We start from the raw sequence: 25845 nt of genomic DNA, 5'->3' as shown, positions 1-25845 counted from the left end.
ACCCAGGCCCTCAGCAGTGAAAGCGTGGAGTCCTAACCACTGGACTGCCAGGGAATTTCTGGGAATGACTTTCAATTCCTCCAAGAGGCCACATCCTCCTGGCTCCAGAACCCTGCAGGTACTGATACCCCGGCTAAAAGGCATCCTGTCCTCTTTCTCTTGGTTAACTTCTCTCCTCCTTCAGTTCACAGCTCAACACCCCCTCCTCCAGGAGGCCTTCCCTGACCACCACCCAGGCTTGGATAATTGGTCCCACAACCTCCACCAAAGCATATAACTCTGTGTCAGGCACCATGGGGAGCCTTTTTCCTATATTATCTCATTTAATACCCACAAAATCTCTACAGCACTGGCACATTGGAATGACCTGGGAAGCTTTTATTTTATTTTATTTTTTTGGCTGCATTGGGTCATCGTTGTTGCTCGGGCTTTCTCTATTTGCATTGAGCGGGTGCTACCCTTCATTGCCGTGCACAGTCTTCTCATCGTGGTAACTTCTCTTGTTGCGGAGCACGGGCTCTAGGCACGCGGGCTTCAGTAGTTGTGGTGCACGGGCTTAATTGCTCTGCGGCATGTGGCATCTTCCCAGACCAGGGATTGAACCCGTGTTCCCTGCATTGGCAGGTGGATTCTTTTTTTTTTTTTAACATCTTTATTGGAGTATAATTGCTTTACAATGGTGTGTTAGTTTCTGCTGTATAACAAAGTGAATCAGCTATACGTATACATATATCCCCATATCTCCTCCCTCTTGCGTCTCCATCCTCCCTATCCCACCCCTCTAGGTGATCACAAAGCACCGAGCTGAGCTCCCTGTGCTATGCTCTGCTTCCCACTAGCTATCTATTTTACATTTGGTAGTGTATATATGTCCAGGCCACTCTCTCACTTTGTCCCAGCTTACCCTTCCCCCTCCCCGTGTCCTCATGTCCATTCTCTACGTCTGCATCTTTATTCCTGTCCTGCCCCTAGGTTCTTCAGAACCTTTTTTTTTTAGATTCCATATATGTGTTAGCATATGGTATTTCTTTTTCTCTTTCTAACTTCACTCTGTATGACAGACTCTAGGTCCATCTACCTCACTACAAATAACTCAATTTTGTTTCTTTTTATGGCTGAGTAATATTCCATTGTATATATGTGCCACATCTTCTTTATCCATTCATCTGTTGTTGGAAACTTAGGTTGCTTCCATGTCCTGGTTATTGTAAATAGAGCTGCAATGAACATTGTGGTACATGTCTCTTTTTGAATTATGGTTTTCCCCGGGTATATGCCCAATAGTGGGATTGCTGGGTCATATGGTAGTTCTATTTTTAGTTTTTTAAGGAATCTCCATACTATTCTCCATAGTGGCTGTATCAATTTACATTCCCACCAACAGTGCAAGAGGGTTCCCTTTTCTCCAGACCCTCTCCAGCATTTATTGTTTGTAGATTTTTTAAAATAAATTTATTTATTTTTGGCTGTGTTGGGTCTTCGTTTCTGTGTGAGGGCTTTCTCTAGTTGTGGCAAGCGGGGGCCACTCTTCATCACGGTGCGCGGGCCTCTCACTGTCGCGGCCTCTCTTGTTGCGGAGAACAGGCTCCAGACGCGCAGGCTCAGTAGTTGTGGCTCACTGGCCTAGTTGCTCCGCGGCATGTGGGATCCTCCCAGACCAGGGCTCAAACCCATATCCCCTGCATTGGCAGGCAGATTCTCAACGACTGCGCCACCAGGGAAGCCCTGTTTGTAGATTTTTTGATGATGGCCATTCTGACTGGTGTGAGGTGATACCTCATTATAGTTTTGATTTGCATTTCTCTAATGATTAGTGATGTTGAGCATCCTTTCATGTGTTTGTTGGCAATCTGTATATCTTCTGTGGGGAAATGTCTATTTAGGTCTTCTGACCAGTTTTGGATTGGGTTGTTTGTTTTTTCGATATTGAGCTGCATGAACTGCTTGTAAATTTTAGAGATTAATCCTTTGTCAGTTGCTTCATTATCAAATATTTTCTCCCATCCTGAGGGTTGCCTTTTCATCTTGTTTATGGTTTCCTTTGCTGTGCAAAAGCTTTTAAGTTTCATTAGGTCCCATTTGTTTATTTTTGTTTTTATTTCCATTTCTCTAGGAGGTGGGTCAAAAAGGATCTTGCTGTGATTTATGTCATAGAGTGTTCTGCCTATGTTTTCCTCTAAGAGTTTTATAGTGTCTGGCCTTACATTTAGGTCTTTAATCCATTTTGAGTTTATTTTTGTGTATGGTGTTAGGGAGTGCTCTAATTTCAGTCTTTTACATGTAGCTGTCCAGTTTTCCTAGCACCACTTATTAAACAGGCTTTCTTTTCTCCATTGTATATTCTTGCCTCCTTTATCAAAAATAAAGTGACCATATGTGTGTGGGTTTATCTCTGGGCTTTCTATCCTGTTCCATTTATCTATATTTCTGTGTTTGTGCCAGTACCATACTGTCTTGATTACTACAGCTTTGTAGTATAGTCTGAAGTCCAGGAGCCTGATTCCTCCAGCTCTGTTTTTCTTTCTCAAGATTGCTTTGGCTATTTTGTGTTTCCATACAAATTGTGAAATTTTTTGTTCTAGTTCTGTGAAAAATGTCATTGGTAGTTTGATAGGGATTGCATTGAATCTGTAGATTGCTTTGGGTAGTATAGTCATTTTCACAATGTTGATTTTCAATACAAAAACATGGTATATCTCTCCATTTGTTTGTATCATCTTTAATTTCTTTCATCAGTGTCTTATAGTTTTCTGGCAGGTGGATTCTTAACTACTGTGCCACCAGGGAAGTTCCTGGGAAGTTTTAAAATATATTTTTTGCCCAGAACTAATGCTCAGAAATTCTGATTGAATTGACCCAGAATGCACCTGGGCAAGAGGATTTTTAAAAGCTCCCCAGGTGATTTTAAGTGCTCAGCCAGGGTGGAGACCCACTGGCTTCTGAGATAGATGTGATGATCCTGACACTCCTTTTACAGCCAGAGAACTGAGGCACAGAGAAATTAAGTAAGTAGCCTAGGGTCACACAGTTAGTGAATAGTGGAGCAAAGATTTGAACCCAGAAATTCTGGTTGCAAAGCTTCATGGAAAAAAAAAAATCAATTGGTCTCAGTTCATTTCCCCAGTGATGTAGAGTATAAGCCAGCTCTCTTCTGAGACAGACACTGAAGGCCCCTTGGGCACAGGATATTTTTAACCTAGAGAAGCCAGTGATTCTTGCAGACAGACTGCAGGGACTTACACTGGGAAGATTGTTTGGGGGCTGGTGGACCCGTTCCCTGATGAGATACTCCTCAGAGTCCAGCTTTTCTGTCCTCTGGAGCCAGTAGGTCCAGGCTGGCTTGGGCGACAGGGTGGGAGGGGGTGGGGTGGGGGTTGGCTCCATCTGGAACTGATGTTTCCAAGGATATTTCCATACATGGTGGAAGGGGAGAGGGTCAGGATTACCTCACCCAAGCCAGCCCCTTCTCTCTGCTTTCTGCCTGGAAAGGAGCTAGAGAACAACTAATTGTTGGAACTGGATATGAATTCACCCTCCTCCTTCTTCCCCTCCCTAACCCAGAAGAGTCCTGTGAAAGCTTCAGCGTTTCAAACGTACACATCGAACATTCTCCAGACACTCTCCTATGTGGCTTTGTGGGAGAATACACAGTACAGTCTTGGGGGACCCAACTTGGGGGCATCTTTTAAAATACAAAATATGGGGAAATCCCTGGTGGTCCAGTGGTTAGGACTCCACTTTCACTGCCGAGGCTGCAGGTTCAATCCCTGGTTGGGGAACTAAGATTCCACAAGCTGCACGGTACAGCCAAAAAAAAAAAAAAAAAAAAAATTAAAATGCAAAATGTGAACGGTTTTTGTGCAAGCAATCTCACCTACAGAAATTTCCCCTAGAAACAGCACACTAGTAGGCAAAATTCCCCCCAAAAAAACCCTATGAGTAGGCAAAGATGCACATCCAAGGATGTTCATCATAGCATTGCTTATAATTGGGAAAAACTGGGAACAACCCAAATATCCATCCATGGGGATTGGTTAGCTGAAGTGAGGTATATCCATATGGGAAGAGGGGAGCTATATGCTGACATGGAAAATAGGTCCACCATATATTAGTTTAGCAGAAAGAAAAAGGAAATAGTAGAACTGAATGTAGAATGTAATCCAATGTTTGTTAATAATTAGGGTGACACGTAAATAGAACAATTTGGAGGAAAAATCTCACATATCTGTGGCTATTTTCTCTAGCCATGGAGGTGGGATTACGGTGATCTTTGACTGTCACTGCTGCATATATACAATGTTTGGATTTTATATATCAACATGCAGTAATTTTACAACCAGAAAAAAATTAGGTTGTGAAACTGAAACCAATAATATGTAAAAATCACATGGATCCACTTGAAGATGGTTAATTTTACATTCTGTGAATTTTACTTCAATTAAAAAAAGAAAAAAAGTCATTGTAACTCAAACTACCCAAAGAAAGATTCCAGTAGAGCTGAGAGCAAAATATCACATGTATGCTTTATAAATTTTACCTTTAAATTAGTTGTTTTGCTTTCCTTAAGCTTTTTGTTCATATTTTTGGTGGGTTTTTAAAAAAAAATGTATTTATTATTTATTTATTTAATTAATTTATTTTTTAAGGCAAATCCATTTACTCATTATTTTTGGCTGCATTGGGTCTTTGTTGCTTCACGCGGGCTTTCTCTAGTTGTGGTGAGTGGGGATTACTCTTCGCTGTGGTGCACAGGCTTCTTATTGTGGTGGCTTCATCTTCTTGTGGAGCACAGGCTCTAGGCACGCGGGCTTCAGTAGTTGCAGCACACGGGCTCAGTAGTTGCGGCGCATGGGCTCTAGAGAGCAGGCTCAGTAGTTGTGGCACATGGCCTTAGTTGCTGCACGGCATGTGGGATCTTCCTGGAGCAGGGCTCAAACCCGTGTCCCCTGCCTTGGCAGGCAGATTCTTAACCACTGCGCTACCAGGGAAGTCCCTTGGTGGTTTTTCCATGCTTTTCTTTCTTGTATGCTTACAAATGAGTCATTATTTTACTTACTTGCTATTATAAATTCTAAGAAAACCACACACACACACACACACACACACACACACACATTCACATGAGTGTTTGCCAGAGCATCATCTGACTTTCCAATCAATACAAAATTTGCCATGGGAGGGAGCATTCATGTTCTGTCTCCTCCAGGCCTGTTCTGACACCCAGATTATTCATCTTGGCAACCAGCTAAGATGAAAAGAAATGGTTGGAGTGCATTTTCAGACCACACTATCAAGGAAATTTTTAGCTCCTTGAAATTTCAGCCTCTGGGTAGCACATGTCGTCTCCTCTTGTAGTTCCCACAATCTAGTGGGGTCTTCAGGATGCCCCTTTGGGTAGTTATCACTGACCCCCTCTTTCCATCATATTTGCTCAATTGTAATACATTGGCTCCGCAGGGGACTCTTCTTCCCTTTCCTGGGACCACAGGTCCTGAACACAGGGTATTCCTTGGTCCCAGCAAACCTACCCTGGGTTCCAGAGAAGAAGTGACATTAATTTATCTTACTTAGCCATATTTTGATGACTGATCAGGAAGTGGTTTAAGGGAGTAGTTGTGGAAAGCAAAGGGCTTTTATTACCAAATGTCAAGGATTGTTCATTCCACAGATTACTGATTACCTAGGGGAAAGTGCACTTTTACAATAGAGAGAGACCAGTTACTGCTTTACCCTGGCGCTTAAACTCAGCATCGATTATAGTGGCAGATGCAATACAAAGTTCCTAACGCTATCTCTGAAGTTCTGTTGAATCGAATCAAGTCTTGGTTACAGGAAATAAAGGGAACACAGTCAGTGAAGTTGGAATGTGAGGCTTCTACACGATAACTGTCTCGGACTCTTCAAAAAATCAGTGTCATGAAGGAAAGAGAAAAGGCAGCGGGGGCGGGGCGGGGGCTTCCCTGGTGGCGCAGTGGTTAAGAATCCGCCTGCCGATGCAGAAGCCACGGGTTGAAGCCCTAGTCCGGGAAGATCCCACATGCCGTGCAGCAACAGACACCGTGTGCCACAACTACTGAGCCCACGTATGGCAACTACTGAAGCCCACGCGCCTAGGGCCTGTGCTCCGAAGCCACCGCAATGAGAAGCACGTGCACCGCAACGAAGAGTAGACCCCACTTGCGGCAACTAGAGAAAGCCCACGCGTGGCAACAAAGACCGAACTCAGCCAAAATAAATTAATTAATTAATTAAAAAAAAAAGTCAGGGGCACTTGCCTAGATTTTTTAAAACTGCAGGTGGAAACTAAAATGGAAATGGAAAGCCACTCTGGAAGATAATTTGACAGCTTCTTACAAAGCTTGTACAGGAATGCTCTTAGCAGCTTTATTTATGATAGCAAAATACTAGGAACAATTCAAATGTCCTTCCATGGGTGAATGGTTGAACAAACCCTGGTACTTCCATATAATGGAATACCACTCAGCAAGGAAAAAGAATGAGCTAGTGATACATGCAACAACCTGGATGAACTGCAAGGACATATTGTTTGATGAAAAAAGTCTATCTCAAGAAAATCACATACCGTAGATTCCGTTCCTATAAAATTCTAGAAAATACAAACTAATCTATAGCGACAGAATGGGGGAGGGGTAGTGGGGAGAGTTGGAAGGGAGGGATGGATTGCAAAGGAACATCAGGAAACTTTGGGGAGTAATGGATGTGTTCGCCAGCTGGTTTGCAGTAATGGTTTCATGGGTGTATATATGTTCTCAAAACTCATCAAATCGTAGGCTTTAAATATGTGCAGTTTATTGAATATCAATTATGCCTCAGTAGAGCTGTTTGTAAAAAAAAAAAAGGAATGGGGAGAAAGGTTTCTGTAAGAATTAAATGAAACAAAGCATCTTAAGCACTTTGCATGGAGTCTGGCACAGGAAGTAAGCAGCTCATGCGGAGTCTGGCACACAATAAGTGCTCCATAGTGGGTGGTGTTGGAACTCGGCTGGTCTTCTGGATGGCTCCATCACATCTCTCTATAACATCGAAATAATCTGTAATTATGTTGTTTATCTGTGTGTTCACAACGGTGAGTTCCTTGAAGCAGGGACTGTGTCTGATCTGCCGCTAGGTCGGTTTTCCACAGTGTGCTGCTTTCAATCAGTAGACGCTGTTCCACCACCTTCACCCTGACAAGCCGCATTCTTTTGCTAGAGAACAGAAAAATATTTTATGGGTGGTGGCTTAAACACGTCCAGCTGTATCTGTCACGCCTAGAGCTCGGACTCCTCAGGTCTTCTGTTCGTGGACACGCCTGATCCTCTTAACAGCACAAGACTATACGCAGCCGTTATAGTGGAAATCAGTACCCCACTAAGAATAAAGGGATTTAATTGCAAGCGAAGCTGTGCCCAGGACTCTACAGTACAACCTGAAAAAACCCACTGCGTTTTTTCTCTTTAGTCGCTTATAAAAGGAAATGCTTAAACGACAGGTTTTGAAGCTCATATCGGTTTCTACCAACCCGTGACCTTCGGAAAACACAGAACAGACTCACCACCCACTTTTAAAGATAAAGCCCAAGAATGCTTTAGTAAGAATAAGGAAAAACCGAAAAAAATCTCAACGATCTAAGAAACTAAGTGTTCAATATCTGTTATTAAACATGCGTCGCTCAGTCTCCGTAGAGACTGTCAAAAATTGCCAATGCCGACTATATTTCAAGTCGTCATGGCGGGGTATTGGGAAAAGTTTTCAATTAGCAATAATCGCGCCTCGGATAAACCTCATTGGCTACGATACTGCCACTGCGCAAAGCTAGAGAGCGTGAGCACGCACCTACCTCCCCCATGGATGACAACTGTCTTTACCGTGAGGGCGAGCGACTAACAACGAGCTGGGAAATAGGAAGCCTTTCCCTGCACACATTCCTGTTTAAAACACGTGTGCGCGAAGAGCTGCCGGGTATTAGAGCAACTCTTGTCGAACCCTAACCTTTCGAAAATAAGAACGCCTTTCGCTAAGGACGCTGGAGAATTTTATGCAAATTACCATGACATCACCAAGACGCTGCGGGTAAGACTCGCGTTCTAAAGAACAGCGACAAGAAAAAAACCGAAACGGAGAGTAATGCGAGAGGGGACGAGTAAATGGAAGTGTTGGTGTTAAAACCAGAAAAATAAATATTAAGAAATAAAAAACTCAATTATTAATACGACTTGGACAACAACTAACACGCAAGTGTAATGAACGAACTAAAACTGAGGAACAGGTATGAAACGAACTGTTAACAAAAGCTAATCGCTTTTATTGAAATCGAAACGTAAAACGACAGTAACACGTGCTAGGATTTTCTAGCAAGGCAATTCCCTACCTGATAACGGTGAAAATTTTAAGTTGGGCATATAGCTACTGGTCATTTTGAACTCTCAGCGTTTCTTCCACGCTGTTTGTGACTTAGGACTTCCAACGTATTCTCCCGTAGGTTTACGGTGGTTATGAAACACATACTGTCTTTCAAACTTGCATTATTCAGTCTCCGTAGAGACTGTCAAAAATTGCCAATGCCGACTATATTTCAAGTCGTCACGGCGGGGTATTGGGAAAAGTTTTCAATTAGCAATAATCGCGCCTCGGATAAACCTCATTGGCTACGATACTGCCACTGCGCAAAGCTAGAGAATATAACCCCCTACTCATCGTTCCCAATAAGCAAGGTTCCTATTTCAGAAAGGTGAGTTGGCGCCTCAAGGCAAAACCCTTAATTATTAGTGGGGTGAAAATTATACAATCATATTAAGATGTCTCGGAAATATATAAGCTGTTTCTCAGTATTCAGTTGCTTGATTTCACTTAGTTTTGAGTGGAGAATGAAGCAAAGCATTGTGGGAGGGAACATGCTAATAAACTTAATTCAGACTATAAATTGGGGAGGATGAGAAATGTGCTCAGTGTAAGGGTGCTGTGGTAAAATATGCATAACATAAAATTTACCATTTGAACCATTTCTAAGTTCAGCATCCATCACCACTGTACATCTCCAGAACTTTTTCATCATTCCAAACAAACTTCCCATTAAATACTAACTCCCCATTCCTCTCTCCCACAGCTCCTGGCAACCTCTATTCCACTTTCTATAAATTTGGCAACTCTCAGTACCTCACATAAGAGAATCACACAATTATTTGACCTTTTGTGTCTGGCTTATTTCATACCTTGTTTTTAAGGTCCATCCATATTGTAGTATGTTTCAGAATTTCGTTCCTTTTTATGGCTGATATTCTACTGTATGGAATTTTGTTATCCATTTATTCTTTGATTGACAGGAGGTTGCTTCCACCTTTTGGCTATTGTGAATAATGCTTCTATGAACATTGACATACAAGTATCAGTTTGAGTCCTTCTTTTCAATTCTTTTGTGTTTATATCTAGAAGTAGAATTTCTGGATGATGTGCTATGTTTAACCTGGAAGGGTTTTCTGTGGACATCTTAATTCAGAGGAGAGAGGCTATTTCTACAGTTCATGAGTTTGAAGTAACTTTCACTGTTACTGGCTTGGCAAGTGGAAAGCTACTAGAAACCTATGTCTGAACTTGTTTCAGCTCTGAGCTGTACTCTCCAAAAGACTTTTGGTTTTTGCTACTCACTAAGATGCAACTAGTACTCTGAGAAAATATTTCCCCCCAAATTTCATTATGAAAACTTTCAAACATGAAACGTTCAAAGTATTGCTCACTGAACATTTATGTAGTCATCAACTAGATGTAAAAATGACATAAAAAGGCCTATTTGATGCTGATGTGTAGTTAATTTTTTCCCCACAGCCATAATTGGCAGGGTAGGAAAAAACAGCAGGAAAAAAGAAAGGCTAACAGTCTGATTAATTTAGAATATTTGATTTTGATCCAGCCAAGGACTTTGTCATTAATTCCTAGTGTGGTGGAGTTGTGAGAAATAAAAAGACAAGGGTCATCCAAAGAACTTCTCAGCCCTTGAGAATGTCTCGATTGGGTGGCTCATTACACCCTGTCAGTAGCTATCAAGGGAAATTGTTTCACCAGCTGTCTTGGATGACTTCATCTTCCACAGATGACTTCCCAGCACTAAGAAAAATAGAAAACTCAGCTAACTTCTCCCCAGAACATGAAATTCTTTGGTGCCTAAAAGCACAATAATCCTGTGTTCCTGGCCAGTCTTTTAATGATGCTTATTCCACTTGAAGAACTGGAAAAATAAAGTGGCTCTGAAGTTTTCCACAATAAAATTTGCCTGGGATTGGGGGTAGTGTCATGTTTTGACATTTCCATAGGTTTTAATCAAATACCCATGTGTGCAGAAAATATTCTGGATTACAATTTTGTTTTCTTTTTTTAAATTTTATTTATTTATTTTTATTTATTTATTTTTGGCTGCACTGGGTCTTCGTTGCTGTGCACGGGTTTTCTCTAGTTGCGGCGAGCGGGGGCTACTCTTGTTGCAGTGCACGAGCTTCTCATTGCGGTGGCTTCTCTTGTTGCGGAGCACAGGCTCTAGGCACGCAGGCTCAGTAGCTGTGGCTCGTGGGATCTAGAGCGCAGGCTCAGTAGTTATGGCGCAGGGCCTTAGTTGCTCCGCGGCATGTGGGATCTTCCCGGACCAGGGCTCGAACCCGTGTTCCCTGCACTGACAGGCGATTCTTAACCACTGCACCACCAGGGAAGCCCTATAATTTTTTGACTTCATAAAAGTTCCCAGTATACATTTTTTTTTCCAGTATACATTTTAAAAAATCAATGTATTTGTTTTTACTTTTGGCTGTGTTGGGTCTTCTTGCTGTGTGGGGGCTTTCTCTAGTTGCAGCGAGCCAGGGCCACTCTTTGTTGCCATGGGCGGGCTTCTCATCGTCGTGGCTTCTCTTGTTGCAGAGGATGGGCTCTAGGCGCGCGGGCTTCAGTAGTTGTGGCACACAGGTTCAATAGTGCAGGTTCAGTAGTTGTGGCGCACGGGCTTAGTTGCTCCACAGTGTGGGATCTTCCCGGACCAGGGATTGAACCCGTGTCCCCTGCATTAGCAGGCAGATTCTTAACCACTGCGCCACCACGGAAGCCCCCCAGTCTATATTTTAATCCTTTTTAAAATTTTTTCCCAGCCAATGTGGTCAGGTTAACTAAGGTACAAAAGACTCACGTCGGGCTTCCCTGGTGGCGCAGTGGTTGAGAGTCCGCCTGCCGATGCAGGGGACACAGGTTCGCGCCCCGGTCCGGGAAGATCCCACATGCCATCTTCCCACCTGCCACGGAGAGGCTGGGCCCGTGAGCCATGGCCGCTGAGCCTGCGCGTCCGGAGCCTGCGCGTCCGGAGCCTGTGCTCCGCAACGGGAGAGGCCACAACAATGACAGGCCCGCGTACTGCAAAAAAAAAAAAATACTCATGTCAGGTGGCTCTCTCAGCCCAGTGACCTATTTGAGGTGTGGCTGGAGATATTGCTCCCAAACTACTGAAATGGGTTACTTTACCAATATTTACTGCTATGCATTCAATGAGAGTCAGACTCTGACTCCAGCTTTCATACTACTCCTCTGGGCTTCAGTTTTGTTTGTTTGCTTGTTTGTTTTTGGCGGCACCGAGTGGCTTTCGAGATCTTAGTTCCCCGACCAGGGATTGAACCTGTACCCTCGGCGGTGAAAGCTCGGAGCCTAAAGCTGAAAGCCCTGGACCTCCAGGGAATTCCCCTCACTTCATTTTAAAATGGGGGAAGTGGTTCCTTAGAGTGGTCTTCAAGGTCAGTGCTAGCATATCCTTTGATATGTTCTAAAACACTTAGAAATTGATGTCTTATTTAGGCAATGCTACAGATCAGTGGTTCTCACTGGCTACATATTAGAAACAACTGTGAGGTTTGTAAACCGACTTGGTGCCCAAGTGTCTCCCCAGACCAATTAAATCAGAATTTCTGGGGGTAAGACCCAGGCATTGTGTTGGTTAATTTAGTAAAAACACAAGATGAGAAATAAGGTACTTCCCTGGTGGCGCAGTGGTTAAGAATCAGAATCTGCCTGCCAGAGCAGGTGACATGGTTTCGAGCCCTGGTCTGGGAAGATCCCACATGCTGCGGAGCAACTAAGCCCATGTGCCACAACTACTGAAGCCGGGGCGCCTAGACCCCGTGCTCCGCAACAGTAGAAGCTACCAAAATGAGAAGCCCTCACACCACAACGAAGAGTAGCCCCCACTGGCTGCAACTAGAGAAAGCCTGCACACAGCAAGGAAGACCCAACCCTGAAGACCCAACCACGAAGACCCAACGGAGCCAAAACAAACAAAAAAAAAAGATGAGAAAGTTGGAGAAGCCACGTGGGTAAACACATTAGTCCCTGTATATTATATTTCACTTTAATTGTTCATTTTAACTGTAAAAACATCAGTTTTTCAGCTATTTGTGAATGTATTTCTTCACAGCTCACTGCAAGGTGGGAACTTGATTCCGTTTCCATGAGTGGAAAGGTTCTGAAACACTGAAGTTGAGGATGAGTCAAACCTAGATCCATTACTAAAGCTTCTAAAGAATGAATTCCTAAGTTAACGCTGTTTGGATGTACTATTTTGCACTCAGAACAATGACGTACAAGCTCTAACCGCTTCTCTCGAAGAGATGATGGCTAGGTAGACAGCTGCACATCGCGTACCAGGGTTCGAAGCCTCTGACCACAAAAGGCCAACAGGGGACGCTACTGGAAAACCTGGGTCCCTCGATTGTGAAGCCCAGAGGTTTGTGGGACTTGTAGTTTTTCTTGCATCATTTCAGGTTAATGAACTACATTTCCCAAAGTGCAAATACAGCCAGTCGGTCCCCCTGTCGGGCGCGGAGTGTCCCTTAAGCTGTGAAAGGTAAGTGAGTTCTGTGTGGGCTGCAGGTTTCTATAAATTGAGGATTCCACTTCTCCTCTTTGCCCTTTGATAGGACCTGGGAGAGAGCAGCTGTTACAACAGAGCGTCTTTTCAGCGGGGTTTCCCGAGCCCTCCGGTCTCAGGAATCGGGATTATCTGTTTAGCTGTTCACTGCTGTGGAATGTCAGGGAGAAGTCAGGGTCCTGATCCCAGATCTGGAAAGCCCAGCATAAAATAATGTTTACATATGGGGTGCGTGTCACTAGAGAATTTCTGCATTTTATCTAATATTACATAAAGGCCTTGTTTTTACAGCTAGAAAAAGCTGGGGTAGAATGCCTTGTCAGGTCTCACTACCCTTCACCTTGTCCAAGAAGCCCTATTTGCAATTGAGGGTAAACTAACAGAATATGGGGGAAATAGAATAAAAGGTATGCATGTGCTTAATTACATTAATAAAATCAAAATCTCGAAAAGTCTGAGCAACAGTTTCATCAGCTAAACTGGAACGCTAATGTGCTTCTTTAGTTTATGAAGAAATAAAATAATTCTGATTTATAAAATGGGAAGTAGGTTTATGGGACACACGGTCCCCCAAGGGATAGTATTAACTAAAAATATAAATGTATTCCTCTGATAGAGACATCTTTAGATATAGTCATATATTAACAATGAGCAATTAAGGGACTTAAAAAAGATATTGAGGTAAACCATTAACTTTTTGAAGTTTATAAGAAATTCAGTTCTGACCAGCCAGCTGTTACTGGGAGAGACAGAATAGGCCTTATATTATGCTAGATTTCTGCTTTATCAATTTTTTAGTTTACCTCCCTCCTTTTTAAAATAGATTTTATTTTTTAGAGCCCCCCCCTTTCTTTTCAGAAACCAAAATATGCAGTTTCCCTTGGATGCAGAAAGCCTTGGCAGATTTGCCAGCCATAGTTAATTTTCATCTGATGGCCCCAGCATAGGAGAGCTCTGGCTGTAGGTTCTTAGGAGATCAGGAAGACAGATTGGCTTGGGCTGTTATGAAATAGTCTAGTGTGGGGACAAAGTTTTATTTTGTGGAACATATTAGAAATTCTTGACCAAAACAAATTACTAAAAAGATAATAAAAAGGTAGGCTTGTTGTTTCAGGTTGGACTTCAAAGGACCCAGGAGGGTGTGGAGTCAGTTTGTACTGGTGAGGGTCAGTTGTTAAATATTTGGGAATTTACTGGCCAGTTGTTAGATAAACCATTGGTAGCCTGAAACTGGCCATGATAGGATTATTTTATTTTATCTTTTTTTGAGGAGGAGGGTAAAGGGGAAGCCAGTTTACCAACACACCCCTAGCAAAGGTCAATTTTTTCTCTAAGCCTGGGGCCCCAGTGTTCATTACATCCGTGAGTTATTAGATGCTGAACTAGCTCACACCCTTCCAGATTTTACCAAAGATTGATTTGGATTACAAAGCAAGATTATAAATACACTCTAAGTATCTGTGGGGGGAAGGGGGCTTACCTTTCAAGTGAATTGTTTATCTGGGAGCTGTCCTTCCAGGTATTGCGGTCATTGATTAATTCACTATCAGTAGGCTGTTCTCATAAGCATGGAATCCACCCCTGGAAATATGGTCTGGTTGGATAGCTTTCTTTTTTTTTTAATTTTTTTTTGCCTGCATTGGGTCTTCATCGTTGCGCGTGGGCTTTCTCTAGTTGCAGCGAGTGGGGGCTACTCTTCTTTGCGGTGCGGGGGCTTCTCATTGTGGGGGCTTCTCTTGTTGCCGAGCACAGGCTCTAGGCATGTGGGCTTCAGTAGTTGTGGCACGCGGGCTCAGTAGTTGTGGCTCGCGGGCTCTAGAGCGCAAGCTTAGTAGTTGTGTTGCACGGGCTTAGCTGCTCTGCAGCCTGTGAGAATCTTCCCGGACCAGGGCTTGAACCCATGTCCCCTGAATTGGCAGGCGGATTCTTAACCACTGCACCACCAGGGAAGTCCCTGGATAGCCTTCTTATTAGGTAAAAACCTGTACTACTCTCCGGTACATTTTTCTCATACCTAGATATTATCTTTCAGAGGACAGTATTGTATGCAATGCCAACAAATTCCTATTCCCCAGCCATTTCTCAATATGGTGCTGTTGGCTCTTGTCACCCTTCTCATAAAATATTTCAAAGTACCAGTTTGCTGATTATTAGATACCTTTTGGGTTGGCAGCTTCCAGATGTAAGTTGAAATCTCATTAGTAACCTGCTCCCAAATCCTGTTTAGGGTGGGCTGTTTTGGGGAAATAAGGATGCTACCCCTCCATTCTTTATTTTTTAGTTTCTTGCCTAGAGTTAGTTAGGGTTTGTCTATATATTTTTAGGCTAAGCTTAGCCCTTTTTTTATCTCTATTCTGTTGATAATCGTGTGCTCTTGCTTTCATTTTTGTCTAGATCAAGGGCAACATGAGGCAGGCATATGTTTCAGTTACCTGCCCTAGTTCACTGTCTATTTAATTTCAAATATGTTTTCTCCAAATACTATATGACTGCTAAGCTAATATGGTCCAGATATTGGAGTTTTGTCTACCTCTAAGGCAAAGCATTCCACATTTTAGCTTCTCTTCAAACTTCTCCATTCTTTTCTCCCTGTCCCTCCCCCTCCCCCTGCCATTCCCCTCCCCCTTCCTTCTTTTTTTTTTTCTCTTTTTGTGGGGGAAGTTTTTTTTTCCTTCATCTCATGGCTTTTGGCATTTCTGTACTTCCACTGTTCTGGGCATACTAGAGCATCTGCAATCCAAACATTCCTCTAAGAAATTACTTTAAAAAAATTTTTTTTTTTTTTTTTTTTTTGCATGGCCTGTGGGATCTTAGTTCCCCAACCAGGGATTGAACCTGCACACTCAGCAGTGAAAGCGCAGAGTCCTAACCCCTGGACTGCCAGGGAATTTCCCACCACCAATTTTTTTTTTATTGTGGAGATAGGTAATATAATGAACCCCCATCCATGGACCCATCACCCAGCTTCAACAATTAACAACCCTTGGTTAATCTTGTTTCATTTATATACTCCACATTTTGTTTACCCATTCATCAGTTTTGTGGGTTTTTTTTCATTAAATTAAAATTTAAAAAAATTTAGGTGTAGTTGACATTTTCAGGTGTACAACTTAGTGATTCATAATTTTTAAAGTTTATATTCGATTTATAGTTATTATGAAATATTGGCTATATTCCCTGTGTTGTACTATATATCCTTGTAGCTTATTTATTTTATATATAGTAGTTTGTACCTCTTAATCCTCTTCCCCATCTTGCCCCTCCCCCCTTCCCTTGGTTACCCTGGTTTTCAAAACCCAGTTTCTCACTTGATGCTTTTTTTTTTTCCCTCTCTAGAATGAGGATGAGCTTTGGGTTAACTTTCAGGACAGCAAAAGGCCGCTGGGTGCCAAACCTCAGCCAGCAGTGCTCACGCGGATCCACTGGGTTATTTGTGCCACCAAGTCCTCCTCTGGACTCTGAGAAGGTCAAAGAGTTACAGCGCTTTATCACCCTTTCCAAGAGACTCTTAGTGATGACTGGGGCAGGAATCTCCACTGAGTCGGGAATCCCAGACTACAGGTCAGAAAAGGTGGGACTTTATGCCCGCACGGACCGGAGGCCCATCCAGCATGGGGATTTTGTACGGATCGCTCAAATCCGCCAGCGGTACTGGGCGAGAAACTTTGTGGGCTGGCCTCAGTTCTCCTCCCACCAGCCTAACCCTGCACACTGGGCTTTGAGCAACTGGGAGAGATTCGGAAAGCTGTCCTGGTTGGTGACCCAAAATGTGGATGCCTTGCACACCAAGGCGGGGAGTCAGCGCCTGACAGAACTCCACGGATGCATGCACAGGTGCAGGAAAGCCTAAACAGTGTGAATGCAGACATGTGCTCCATAAGAGCAGGGACCTTGGCCGTCCTGGTCACTGTTGTCTTCGTTAGACCACGAGGAAATGATTTGGGAGGAAGTTGTTTACTTTGGGGTTGATCCCAGCAAACTCAGTGAGGGAATGGGAAGTGAAACAGGGAAGTGGGAAAGGCAGGGTAAGGTTTTGCTAATGAGTGGGTTACTGCTTGGGGCATCTGGGGCTCAAGCGTGTCAGGGGCTCTCTGACTGTAGAGCAGCTTCAGAACCGTCTCACTGGAAGTCAAGGGGAACTGGGGTGTTTATCCACTGCCTCCCATCCTTCATTGGCTGAGGGTCACTCTGGGGGAATTAACTCCCTAACACTTGACTCTGCTCCTCCGGAGAAGGCTTCCATGGCCAGGGAACTCCCTAAACAGGAGAGACACTGGAACTTATAAGAGAACTGTGGGAGGTGCCCTCTGAGTGTCCCGAGGGAACTATGAGCAGAGCGTATGCTACAAACTGCTGGGTCTCCAGTGCCTAGATACATAGATCACAGGATAGCCAGAACCCAATAAATATTGATGAAATGACCATATGTAGCCCTGGCAGTAACTTGTATCTAATTGGAGACCGTTTCCTTATCTGTAAGCCCCAGAGATCACCCTCTGAGGACTGAAATCAGTCTGCCAGTCATAGACTATTTATTGGGTGTCTGCAACACGTGGTGTGCTACTGGTGTGCCACTTGCTGGTGTGGAGAGGTCAAAACCAAAATATAAAACGTGGTCTGCTTAATATGTGAGAATTTTGTAATCTGTTTGGTGGGAGACGCAAAAATAACAGGTTTAACAACAAACCACTCCACACGTGATTGTTAAATTATGTGGTTCTTGACAGACATGTTTTACAGGTTCAGAGAAACAGAGTTAGTAAAGATTGGAGTAATCTTTTATGGGTGAGGTGGGGCTGGAGAATAGCTCAGGTATGACTAGGCAAAGGAGGGGAAAGAGGGCTTTCCAAATGAGGGGAACTTGTAGAGTCTGGCCTGGTCTCGTTGGAGGCTAGTATGAAATCAGATTGTCTGGGAAGGCTAGACCCAAATCCTGGATGCATTTGAAAATCATGCAGTGCAATTTGGGTCTGTTGTGAGAGACCAAAGGGTACTGTTAGTGGTTTCTGAGCAAGAAAGCAATATGATAAAAATAGCATTTGAGGAAGCCTGGACAGGATTAGAGAGTTAGAGTGGCTCAGGAAAGTCAGCTGGAAAGACTCAGACCAAGGTGGCATCAGGGGATGGGAGAGCTAAGGATGGCTATGGGTCCATTAAAATTTTTTTTAATGATGAAAATTTCAAACATCCACAAAAATAAAGAGAGTAGTATGATGAACTCCCACATACCATCACCCAGATCCAAAGAGTTTTATCAAGATTTTACCGTGTCTACCTATCCTTTCTCTGTCTCTTTTGAAATATTTTAAAACAAATCCAAGACTTCTTGTCATTTCATAGGAGGCCTTTTAAGTTAAAAAAAAAAAGCCAACACAGTCTGATGATTGACTAGATAGAGAGTAAAGGGAGAAAACTGAGTAACAAGTTTTTTTCCAAGGGTTTCAGCCCAAGTAACTGGAGGAAGGTGATGGAGAAGCTGTGGAGGGGGATTGAAGACAGAAGTTAAGTTTGACAGGACCATCAAGGAGACTTGGACTAAACTTTGGGGGAGAGGGCAGGAGTGGAGTCCTGTATAGAGGAGGAAACTGTTAGCACAGAGGCACTGTAGCAGTGACCACAGAGACACCCCAGGAAGGGACAGTGGAAAGAAAACAGGTTGGAGGCTGGAGGAGCAGAAGAGGAACCAACTTCCATTTTTCTTTCAACAGCTATTTAGTGAGTGCCTGCTATGTGCAGACACTGTTATGGGCGATGGGCACAGAGCAGTGGACAAAGGACTCAAATTTCTCTTTTTTTTTTTGGAGGGCCATGCAGCTTGTGGGATCTTATTACCCTGACCAGGGACTGAACCTGGGCCCTGGCAGTGAAAGCCCGGAATCCTAACCACTAGGCCACCAGGGAATTCCCCAGAAAGTGTTTTAAAGAGAAGATGGCAATGGACAGCGGCAATTACAGCAGATGATTAGAGCAGAGGATGGAGGAGGAAGGGGGAAAAAAAACCCTGGTTTTGGCACTAAGTAAAATGTGGTAAAGGCTTTGCAGTCATGTTAAGGATAAAAGTGAGCTAGCAGAAGGTTTAAGCAGGGAGTGTGTAGTAAGGAAACAGATGCACGTTCTTCTAGAAGGTTGGCAGTGGAAGGAAGGTGGTAGCTAAAGAGGTCATGAAAAGGTATTAATAAAGCGGGGAAAACACGGTGGGTGTCAGGGAAAGAAAGTGGTGACGGAGGAGCTAGAGATGGTTGGGGGTGAAAGGTCTTCAGTAGCTTTGTGCCTCTCCAGCACAGCTGGCCTCCTCTCTGGTTTCAGGGTCCTCTGCTTGGGCTGCGGTGAGCAGACTCCCCGAGGGGCACTGCAAGAGCGGTTTGAAGTCCTGAACCCCACCTGGAGCGCTGAGGCCCATGGCCTGGCTCCGGACGGTGACGTCTTTCTCACTGAGGAGCAGGTACAGAGCTTCCAGGTCCCGCCCTGCTCTCGATGTGGGGGGCCCCTGAAACCAGACGTCGTCTTCTTCGGGGACACGGTGAACCCTGACAAGGTTGATTTTGTGCACAAGCAGGTAAAAGAAGCCGACTCCCTCCTGGTGGTGGGATCGTCCTTGCAGGTAACTGACTTGGTGTCGGGATGGTAACTGCCCCCTTTGCGGGCTGGGGAGCCCGGGAGAGGCTCCCTATTGGTTTATCTCTTCCTGCCTCTAGAGAGCTCTTATCTGCGTCTTCTGCTCCGACAGGTGTACTCGGGCTACAGGTTCATCCTCACTGCCCAGGAGAGGAAGCTGCCAATTGCAATACTGAACATCGGGCCCACACGGTCGGACGACTTGGCATGTCTGAAACTGGATTCTCGTTGCGGAGAGCTGCTGCCTTTAATAGACCCACGCTGACCACAGCCTGATATTCCAGACCCGGAAACTGGGACTTTCACTTGAATTCTGCTGCCAATGGTAAAATGCCTTCTCAGATACCAGATTCCAGTTCCCGCTCAACTGAGAGCACTGACAAAAGAGAGAAGGGTCTAGGTTTCTTAATGTATGGCCATTCTTTTTTTTTTTTTTGCGGTACGCGGGCCTCTCACTGTTTTGGCCTTTCCCGTTGTGGAGCACAGGCTCCGGATGCGCAGCCTCAGCGGCCATGGCTCACGGGCCCAGCCGCTCTGCGGCATGTGGGATCTTTCCTGACCGGGGCATGAACCCGTGTCCCCTGCATCGGCAGGCAGACTCTCATCCGCTGCGCCACCAGGGAAGCCCTGGCCATTCTTAATTGAAACTAATTTTTTAACGTGCATTACGGTATATTGTTCGAAAGACTGATTTTTGAATTCTAGGCACACAGCTATTTAAGACAATGTTCCAAAATCTGCCATTACCTTTTTCCCCATTTTTAAAAAATAACAGCTTTATTGAGATATAATTCCTAGGCCATGAAGTTCACTCTTTAAAAGTACACTTTAAAAGTATATAATTAACGTGTTTTTAGTACACTCACAAAGTTGCACATTAATCACCACTAATTCCAGAACATTTTCATCATCCCAGGAAGAAACCCTGTACCCATTAGCAGTGATTCCCCATTCCCCACCCCCTGGTCCCTGACAACAACTAATCTTCTTTCTGTTTTTGCCTATTCTGGACATTTCATACAGTATGTAGCCTTTTGTGTCTGGCTTCTCCACTTAGCATAATGTTTTCAAGATTCATCCATATTGTAGCATGTGTCAGTACTTTATATCTATTGATATTTTCACCTACGAGTACAACCACTTTAAAAAAATATAACAGCTTTTTTTTCAGCTTTGAGATATAATTCACATATCATACAGTTCACTCATTTATTGCATACAATTCAATAATTTTTAATATATTCCCAGAGGAGTACAGCCAGTTTGAAAAAGACTTTATTTTTTTTAGAGCAGTTTGAGGTTCACAGCAGAATTGAGCAGAAAGTGCAGGAATTCCCATATACTCCTTGCCCCTGTTCACTAACATGGTATTTATCGTTTACCTACTGAAGGACATCTTGGATGCTTCCAACTTTTTGGCAATTATGAATAAAGCCACTGGACTTCCCTGGCAGTCCAGTGGTTAAGACTCTGTGCTTCCACTACAGGGAGCACGGGTTTGATCCCTGGTGGGGGAACTAAGATCCCACATGCTGCACAGCGCGGCAAAAAAAAAAAAAAAAAGTAAAGCTGCTATAAACATCCATGTGGAGGTCTTTGTGTGGATGTAAGTTTTCAACTCATTTGGGTAAATACCAAGGAGTGAGACTGTTGGATCATATGACAAAAGTATGTTTAGTTTTGTAAGAAACTGCCAAAATGTCTTCTAAAGTGGCTGCACCATTTTGCATTCCCACCAGCAATGTGTGAGAGTCCCGGTAACACCACTTTTTAAAAACCATTTTAATTGAAGTATACTGACATACAGAGAATCGCAGCCATCATGAGTGGACAGCTTGATGACGATGTAGAGCATCTAAATCAAGGAACAGAACACTGCTAGCACCCAAGAAGTCGCCTTGGCAAATCACTTTTTAACTAGTTCTTGTTACTAGAATAATACATATTTATTACAGAAAGTTTAGATGATACAGATAAGTAAAAAGGATTTTAATACAAATTACCTATAATCCCACTACCGAGATAACCAAAATCTAACATTCTGGTATAACTAAATCTAAATCTATTCTTACGAAAGTTGAATCAAGCAGTACAGTATTTTATTACATCCTGTTTGCACCTAACAGCACAGAGTGGCCATCTTGACATTCCCTAAATGCTGTGGGTTTTTTATGGTAGACTGATGTACACAATCATTTCCTCCACCCCACTGGCAGCTTATTTTGGCATTAACTTGTTTTATTTCTTTTCAGATCCCTAAGGATTCATCCCTGCTTCCTCTAACTGATCGAGGCTTACCAACTGCCGCCTGCAGAGGGCAGCAAACCGACATCTCTCTGCCAGCCCATCTCTGAACCCCGCAGCTTTCAGAGCCCAGGAATTAAAATCTTCTGGCTGATGAGATTTGCCCCTGAAGAGGACTTTTTCAAAGCCGCAGCTTCTTTTGATAGGAAAACTGCTTTCTCTCCCTTTTTATCTCATCAGGCAGAAGAAATAGCCCAGGAAATATGTACCTCCAGAGTACTAACCTAGGGATCTCACTAATGTGGGTAAAGGGGGAAGGAAACAACTTAATTTATAATTCCGAATGCTTAAATGTCTTTAACTGAACCATTCTGATATATTTTTTGAAAAGACGAACAATGATATGAATGAATTTTTTATAAACCAAGGAATAGAGGAAGCATTTTTTTAAATAGCACATTAGGTATGTGGGCTGTTACTTTTATATTTTTTAATCAGCTAAAAGTGAATGTGGCTTTATGACACGGTTCTCTAAGGATTTCTGCTTGATTTCAGCTGCCAGAATGAGACCAGCCTTGAACCTGGTCTGCAGAGAGGAAACAGTGAATTCCCAAGTGGGTTCTTAAATTGATTTGTTTTTGCTGAGGGAAGCAGCAAGACTTGTTTGATTACTGTGTTAGCCAGAGAGAATCATTGTCGCAGGCTAAAGCTTTCTGCACGATCTCATCAAAAAGCGAAGCGGATGAAAGAATCACAGCCTATTCTGGGTAGTCTTTTGTCTAAAATCAGGGCAAGCAATACATGTTCATCCTGCATCTGCCTAGGAAGCAAATTTCAGTTGACTGGGATAACCCAAGATCTTGAAAACACAGAGTTCTTTTCACCTGCACAGCTGTAGGTTCGCTCACAGCCATTCATTAATTCTGGAGAGTCATAGGCTGTGGTAAATCTCACTCCAGCTTTTTTGCAGATAGAGATGCTAAGGTGCTCTAAACCAGATTTGCTCAGTTACCCACAGTCAGTACCACCAATAATTGCATTCAAATCTGGGTCTTCTGAATCCGAAGCCATTCTCATCCACAAATCTCATAAACGGTTACTGACCAACACTGTATTTAGCCTGTATTTAGGTACTAAGCCTACAAAGATACAACCTCTTGCTCTCAAGTGGCTCACAGAGGATGTGTTACCTCCCGTACTCTCATCCTTTACCAGAATATGTCACAGAGTCATGCATGGAATGACAGGAGAGGAAATTTAGTCCATTCCCCCTTCATTTTATTTTTGAGGAAACTAAGATCCACACTTACCTAAGGCCATAGTATGTTGTTTCAGAGCCAGGACGAGAATCCGAGTAGATCTTTCTCCCAGTTCTTTTAGACAGCAACGCTTCCTACTTGTCTGAAGATTATAGTAAGAAGGAAGTCAGCCTGAAGTAGAAGTAGAAGCCAACAGTACACCCGGCCAGGAATGGTTAAAATGTGGGCAGTGGAGAGCAGGTTAGGCTGCGAGGGAGGGAAGGCAGGCTCTTTCATCACCTAATGCTGGCACGATTTATGAAACCGAGTCTTGAGGGCCTTAGGAATGTTTGTTTTGTTCATATTTCCTCCTGAGATGGAATTCTTTGCAAAAAGTTTGTCTCAAGAGGAACCTGGTATTTCCTGAAGCTGATGCTTCTCAGGTCTCCTTACTTTACATCTTTTGCTCTCCACCAGCACAGCAGTCCCCAACCTGCTGTAAGTGCCCTCGGTTGGAATAACAGACTTCTACTAGCGGGTGCTATCAGCTTTCACTGCCCTGGTTACATGGTTGTAACTGCATAAGCCCAGCTTTGGCTGTGACTTTCAGTCATATCCTTCCTTGTTGCTTCCACAACTGCTCTGCTATCACAGTTTTAGTAAGTATAAGTCATGAAGGCAAACAAGTACAGAATACTCGAATCTCCTTCCCACTAACTCATATTCCTTCTTTCATGCTGTCATAAATTGAATATCCTCTCAGTTCTCCCTTAAATAACAGCATTTGTTGGGACTACCCTGGTGGTCCAGTGGTTAACACTCCGTGCTTCCACAGCAGGGGGCATGGGTTTGATCACTGGTCGGGGAACTAAGATCCCATGTGCTGTGTGGTGCAGCCAAAAAATAAATAATAAGAAATAAAATAATAGCATTTGTTGAGCACACTATATCCCAAGCATTGTGCAAAGTATTTTACAACATGTTAGCTCACTGAATGAGTTAATCCCACATGAGATGCTTGGACATGCATAAAGGCCAGTCTTCAGTGAATGCCAAACATTTCCTGAGAGGATCAAAGTCAGGACGGATAGGAAATTCGACACTCCTAGGTAGGGTGAACAGCCATCCCAGATTGCCCAGTACTGAGGGGTTTTCCGGATGTAGGACTTGAAGTGCTAAAACAAAGATGAGTTGGTCACCTTGCTCTGAGGAATAGCAAAGGTTGCCACCAGCTATAATAGTTAATTCCAGATATATTATTCTTGTTGAGATTCAAGATGGTGCTCTGAGATCCAGATTGTTTCCGTAATTACTGTCACAAAAGAGATCAATTCCACTTCATGAAGAAAAAAGAAAATTAAACTCATCCAAGAAAGCAGAATTTTTTTTTCTCGATTTAATAAAAAAGGAATATAGCACGGCACTGAAAGTTTTAGAAAATAGACAGACTTGGATTTCCAACCCTGTCTTGCTACTTAGTAGTTAGGTGAACTTGGGCAAGTTGTTTTATCTAAGCTTCAGTCTCTATAAATGAGGATAATAGGAGCTACCCAATTGAGTGGTTACGAAGACTAAACAAGGTAATGATGCATGTGTAGCTCACAGCACAGTGCCTGACAGAGTAAGCAGATATCAGCCATTATCACTAGAGTATGGGAGGAGGGTGGGAGGGGAAGCCATCCTACCTGCCAAACCTTTGTCTCCTATTGAGTATTCCTTAGAGTAGACTCACTCGGATCTTCCCCAGAGCCACTTTTCTTTTTTGTGTACCTGTTTGTCTTTAAAAAAAAAAAAAAATTACAAAAGCCAAGCTTTGCTTGATGTAATAAAGCCTTTCTAAAGAAAATAAAGCATATTCTTCCAGAAAACAGAAGCCTCCTATACTACTGGTGGGAATGTAAATTGGTGCAGCCACTGTGGAAAACAGTATGGAGATTTCTCAAAAAACTAAAAATAGAACTACGATATGACCCAGCAATTCCACTCCTGAGTATATATTGGAAAGAAACAAAAGCACTAATTCGAAAAGATACATGCACCCCAATGTTCACAGCAGCATTATTTACAACTGCCAAGGTATGGAAGCAACCTGTGTCCATCAACAGATGAATGGATAAAGAAGATGTGGTATAAATATACAATGGAATACTACTCAGCCGTAAAAAAGAACGAAATTTTGCCATTTGCAGCAACATGGATGAACTTGGAGGGCATTATGCTAAGTGAAATAAGTCAGAGAAAGACAAATACTGTATGATATCACTTATATGTGGAATCTAAAAAATACAACAAACTAGTCAATAAAACAAAGAAGCAGACTCACAGATATAGAGGAGAAATGAGTGGTTACCAGTAGGGAGAGGGAAGGGGGGATGGGCAATATAGGGGTGGGGGGTTATGATGGGATTATATGAAATCGTGTATGAAACTTGAAAATTGTAAAGCACTATAGAATTTAAAGGCTCTTTCATTCAAAAAGTTAAAAAAAGAGTATCCTTCCTTCTATTTCGGAAACAGTATTTATTGAACATTTACAACAAGCACTGTAGGAAGCATTTTACAACGCATTTACTCACCTTATTCCCACAATCCTAAGATCCACGCACTGTTACTTCTTTTGAAAGATGAGGATCCTGAAGCTCACACACCTTATGTAACTTGCCCAAGGTCACCTAAAGTGACCAGGCCAGTAATCAAAGCCAGTCCAGTTTTGAACTCGCTCTCTTTTGAATGTTCTCGAAATTCGGTGGGGTAACTAAGCAACTGTACTTTGAGAAGGAAGAAGGGCAAGGCTCAAGAAACTTTCAGAGTGACCCCAGTTGGGTCCTAAAATGTGAATAGGCAATCACCAAGCGGGGA

The 25845-nt window shown here is 43.1% G+C and overlaps 1 protein-coding gene and 2 non-coding genes across 3 annotated transcripts; 1 reads left to right on the top strand and 2 right to left on the bottom strand.

Annotated features, from left to right (window-relative positions):
- Positions 1–7676: 7676 nt before the first annotated feature.
- Positions 7677–7817, bottom strand: LOC132504616 (U4 spliceosomal RNA). Its single transcript, XR_009534998.1, has one exon. It is a non-coding gene; the product is annotated as a U4 spliceosomal RNA (small nuclear RNA).
- Positions 7818–8533: 716 nt separating this feature from the next.
- Positions 8534–8674, bottom strand: LOC132504569 (U4 spliceosomal RNA). Its single transcript, XR_009534957.1, has one exon. It is a non-coding gene; the product is annotated as a U4 spliceosomal RNA (small nuclear RNA).
- Positions 8675–12833: 4159 nt separating this feature from the next.
- On the top strand, positions 12834–25326 carry SIRT4 (sirtuin 4). The gene is made up of 5 exons (XM_060121161.1): positions 12834–12865; positions 16226–16723; positions 19196–19490; positions 19617–19829; positions 21757–25326. Exons 2-4 carry the CDS (start codon positions 16227–16229, stop codon positions 19767–19769), a joined length of 945 nt encoding a protein of 314 aa, XP_059977144.1. The 5' UTR covers positions 12834–12865; position 16226; the 3' UTR covers positions 19770–19829; positions 21757–25326.
- The last annotated feature ends 519 nt before the right edge of the window (positions 25327–25845 follow it).

The sequence above is a fragment of the Lagenorhynchus albirostris genome, chromosome 14, assembly GCF_949774975.1.
Source record: "Lagenorhynchus albirostris chromosome 14, mLagAlb1.1, whole genome shotgun sequence".
NCBI lineage: Eukaryota > Metazoa > Chordata > Mammalia > Artiodactyla > Delphinidae > Lagenorhynchus > Lagenorhynchus albirostris.
The sequence above is the reverse complement of the archived record's forward strand: the minus strand, read 5'-3'. Positions and strand labels throughout refer to the sequence as shown.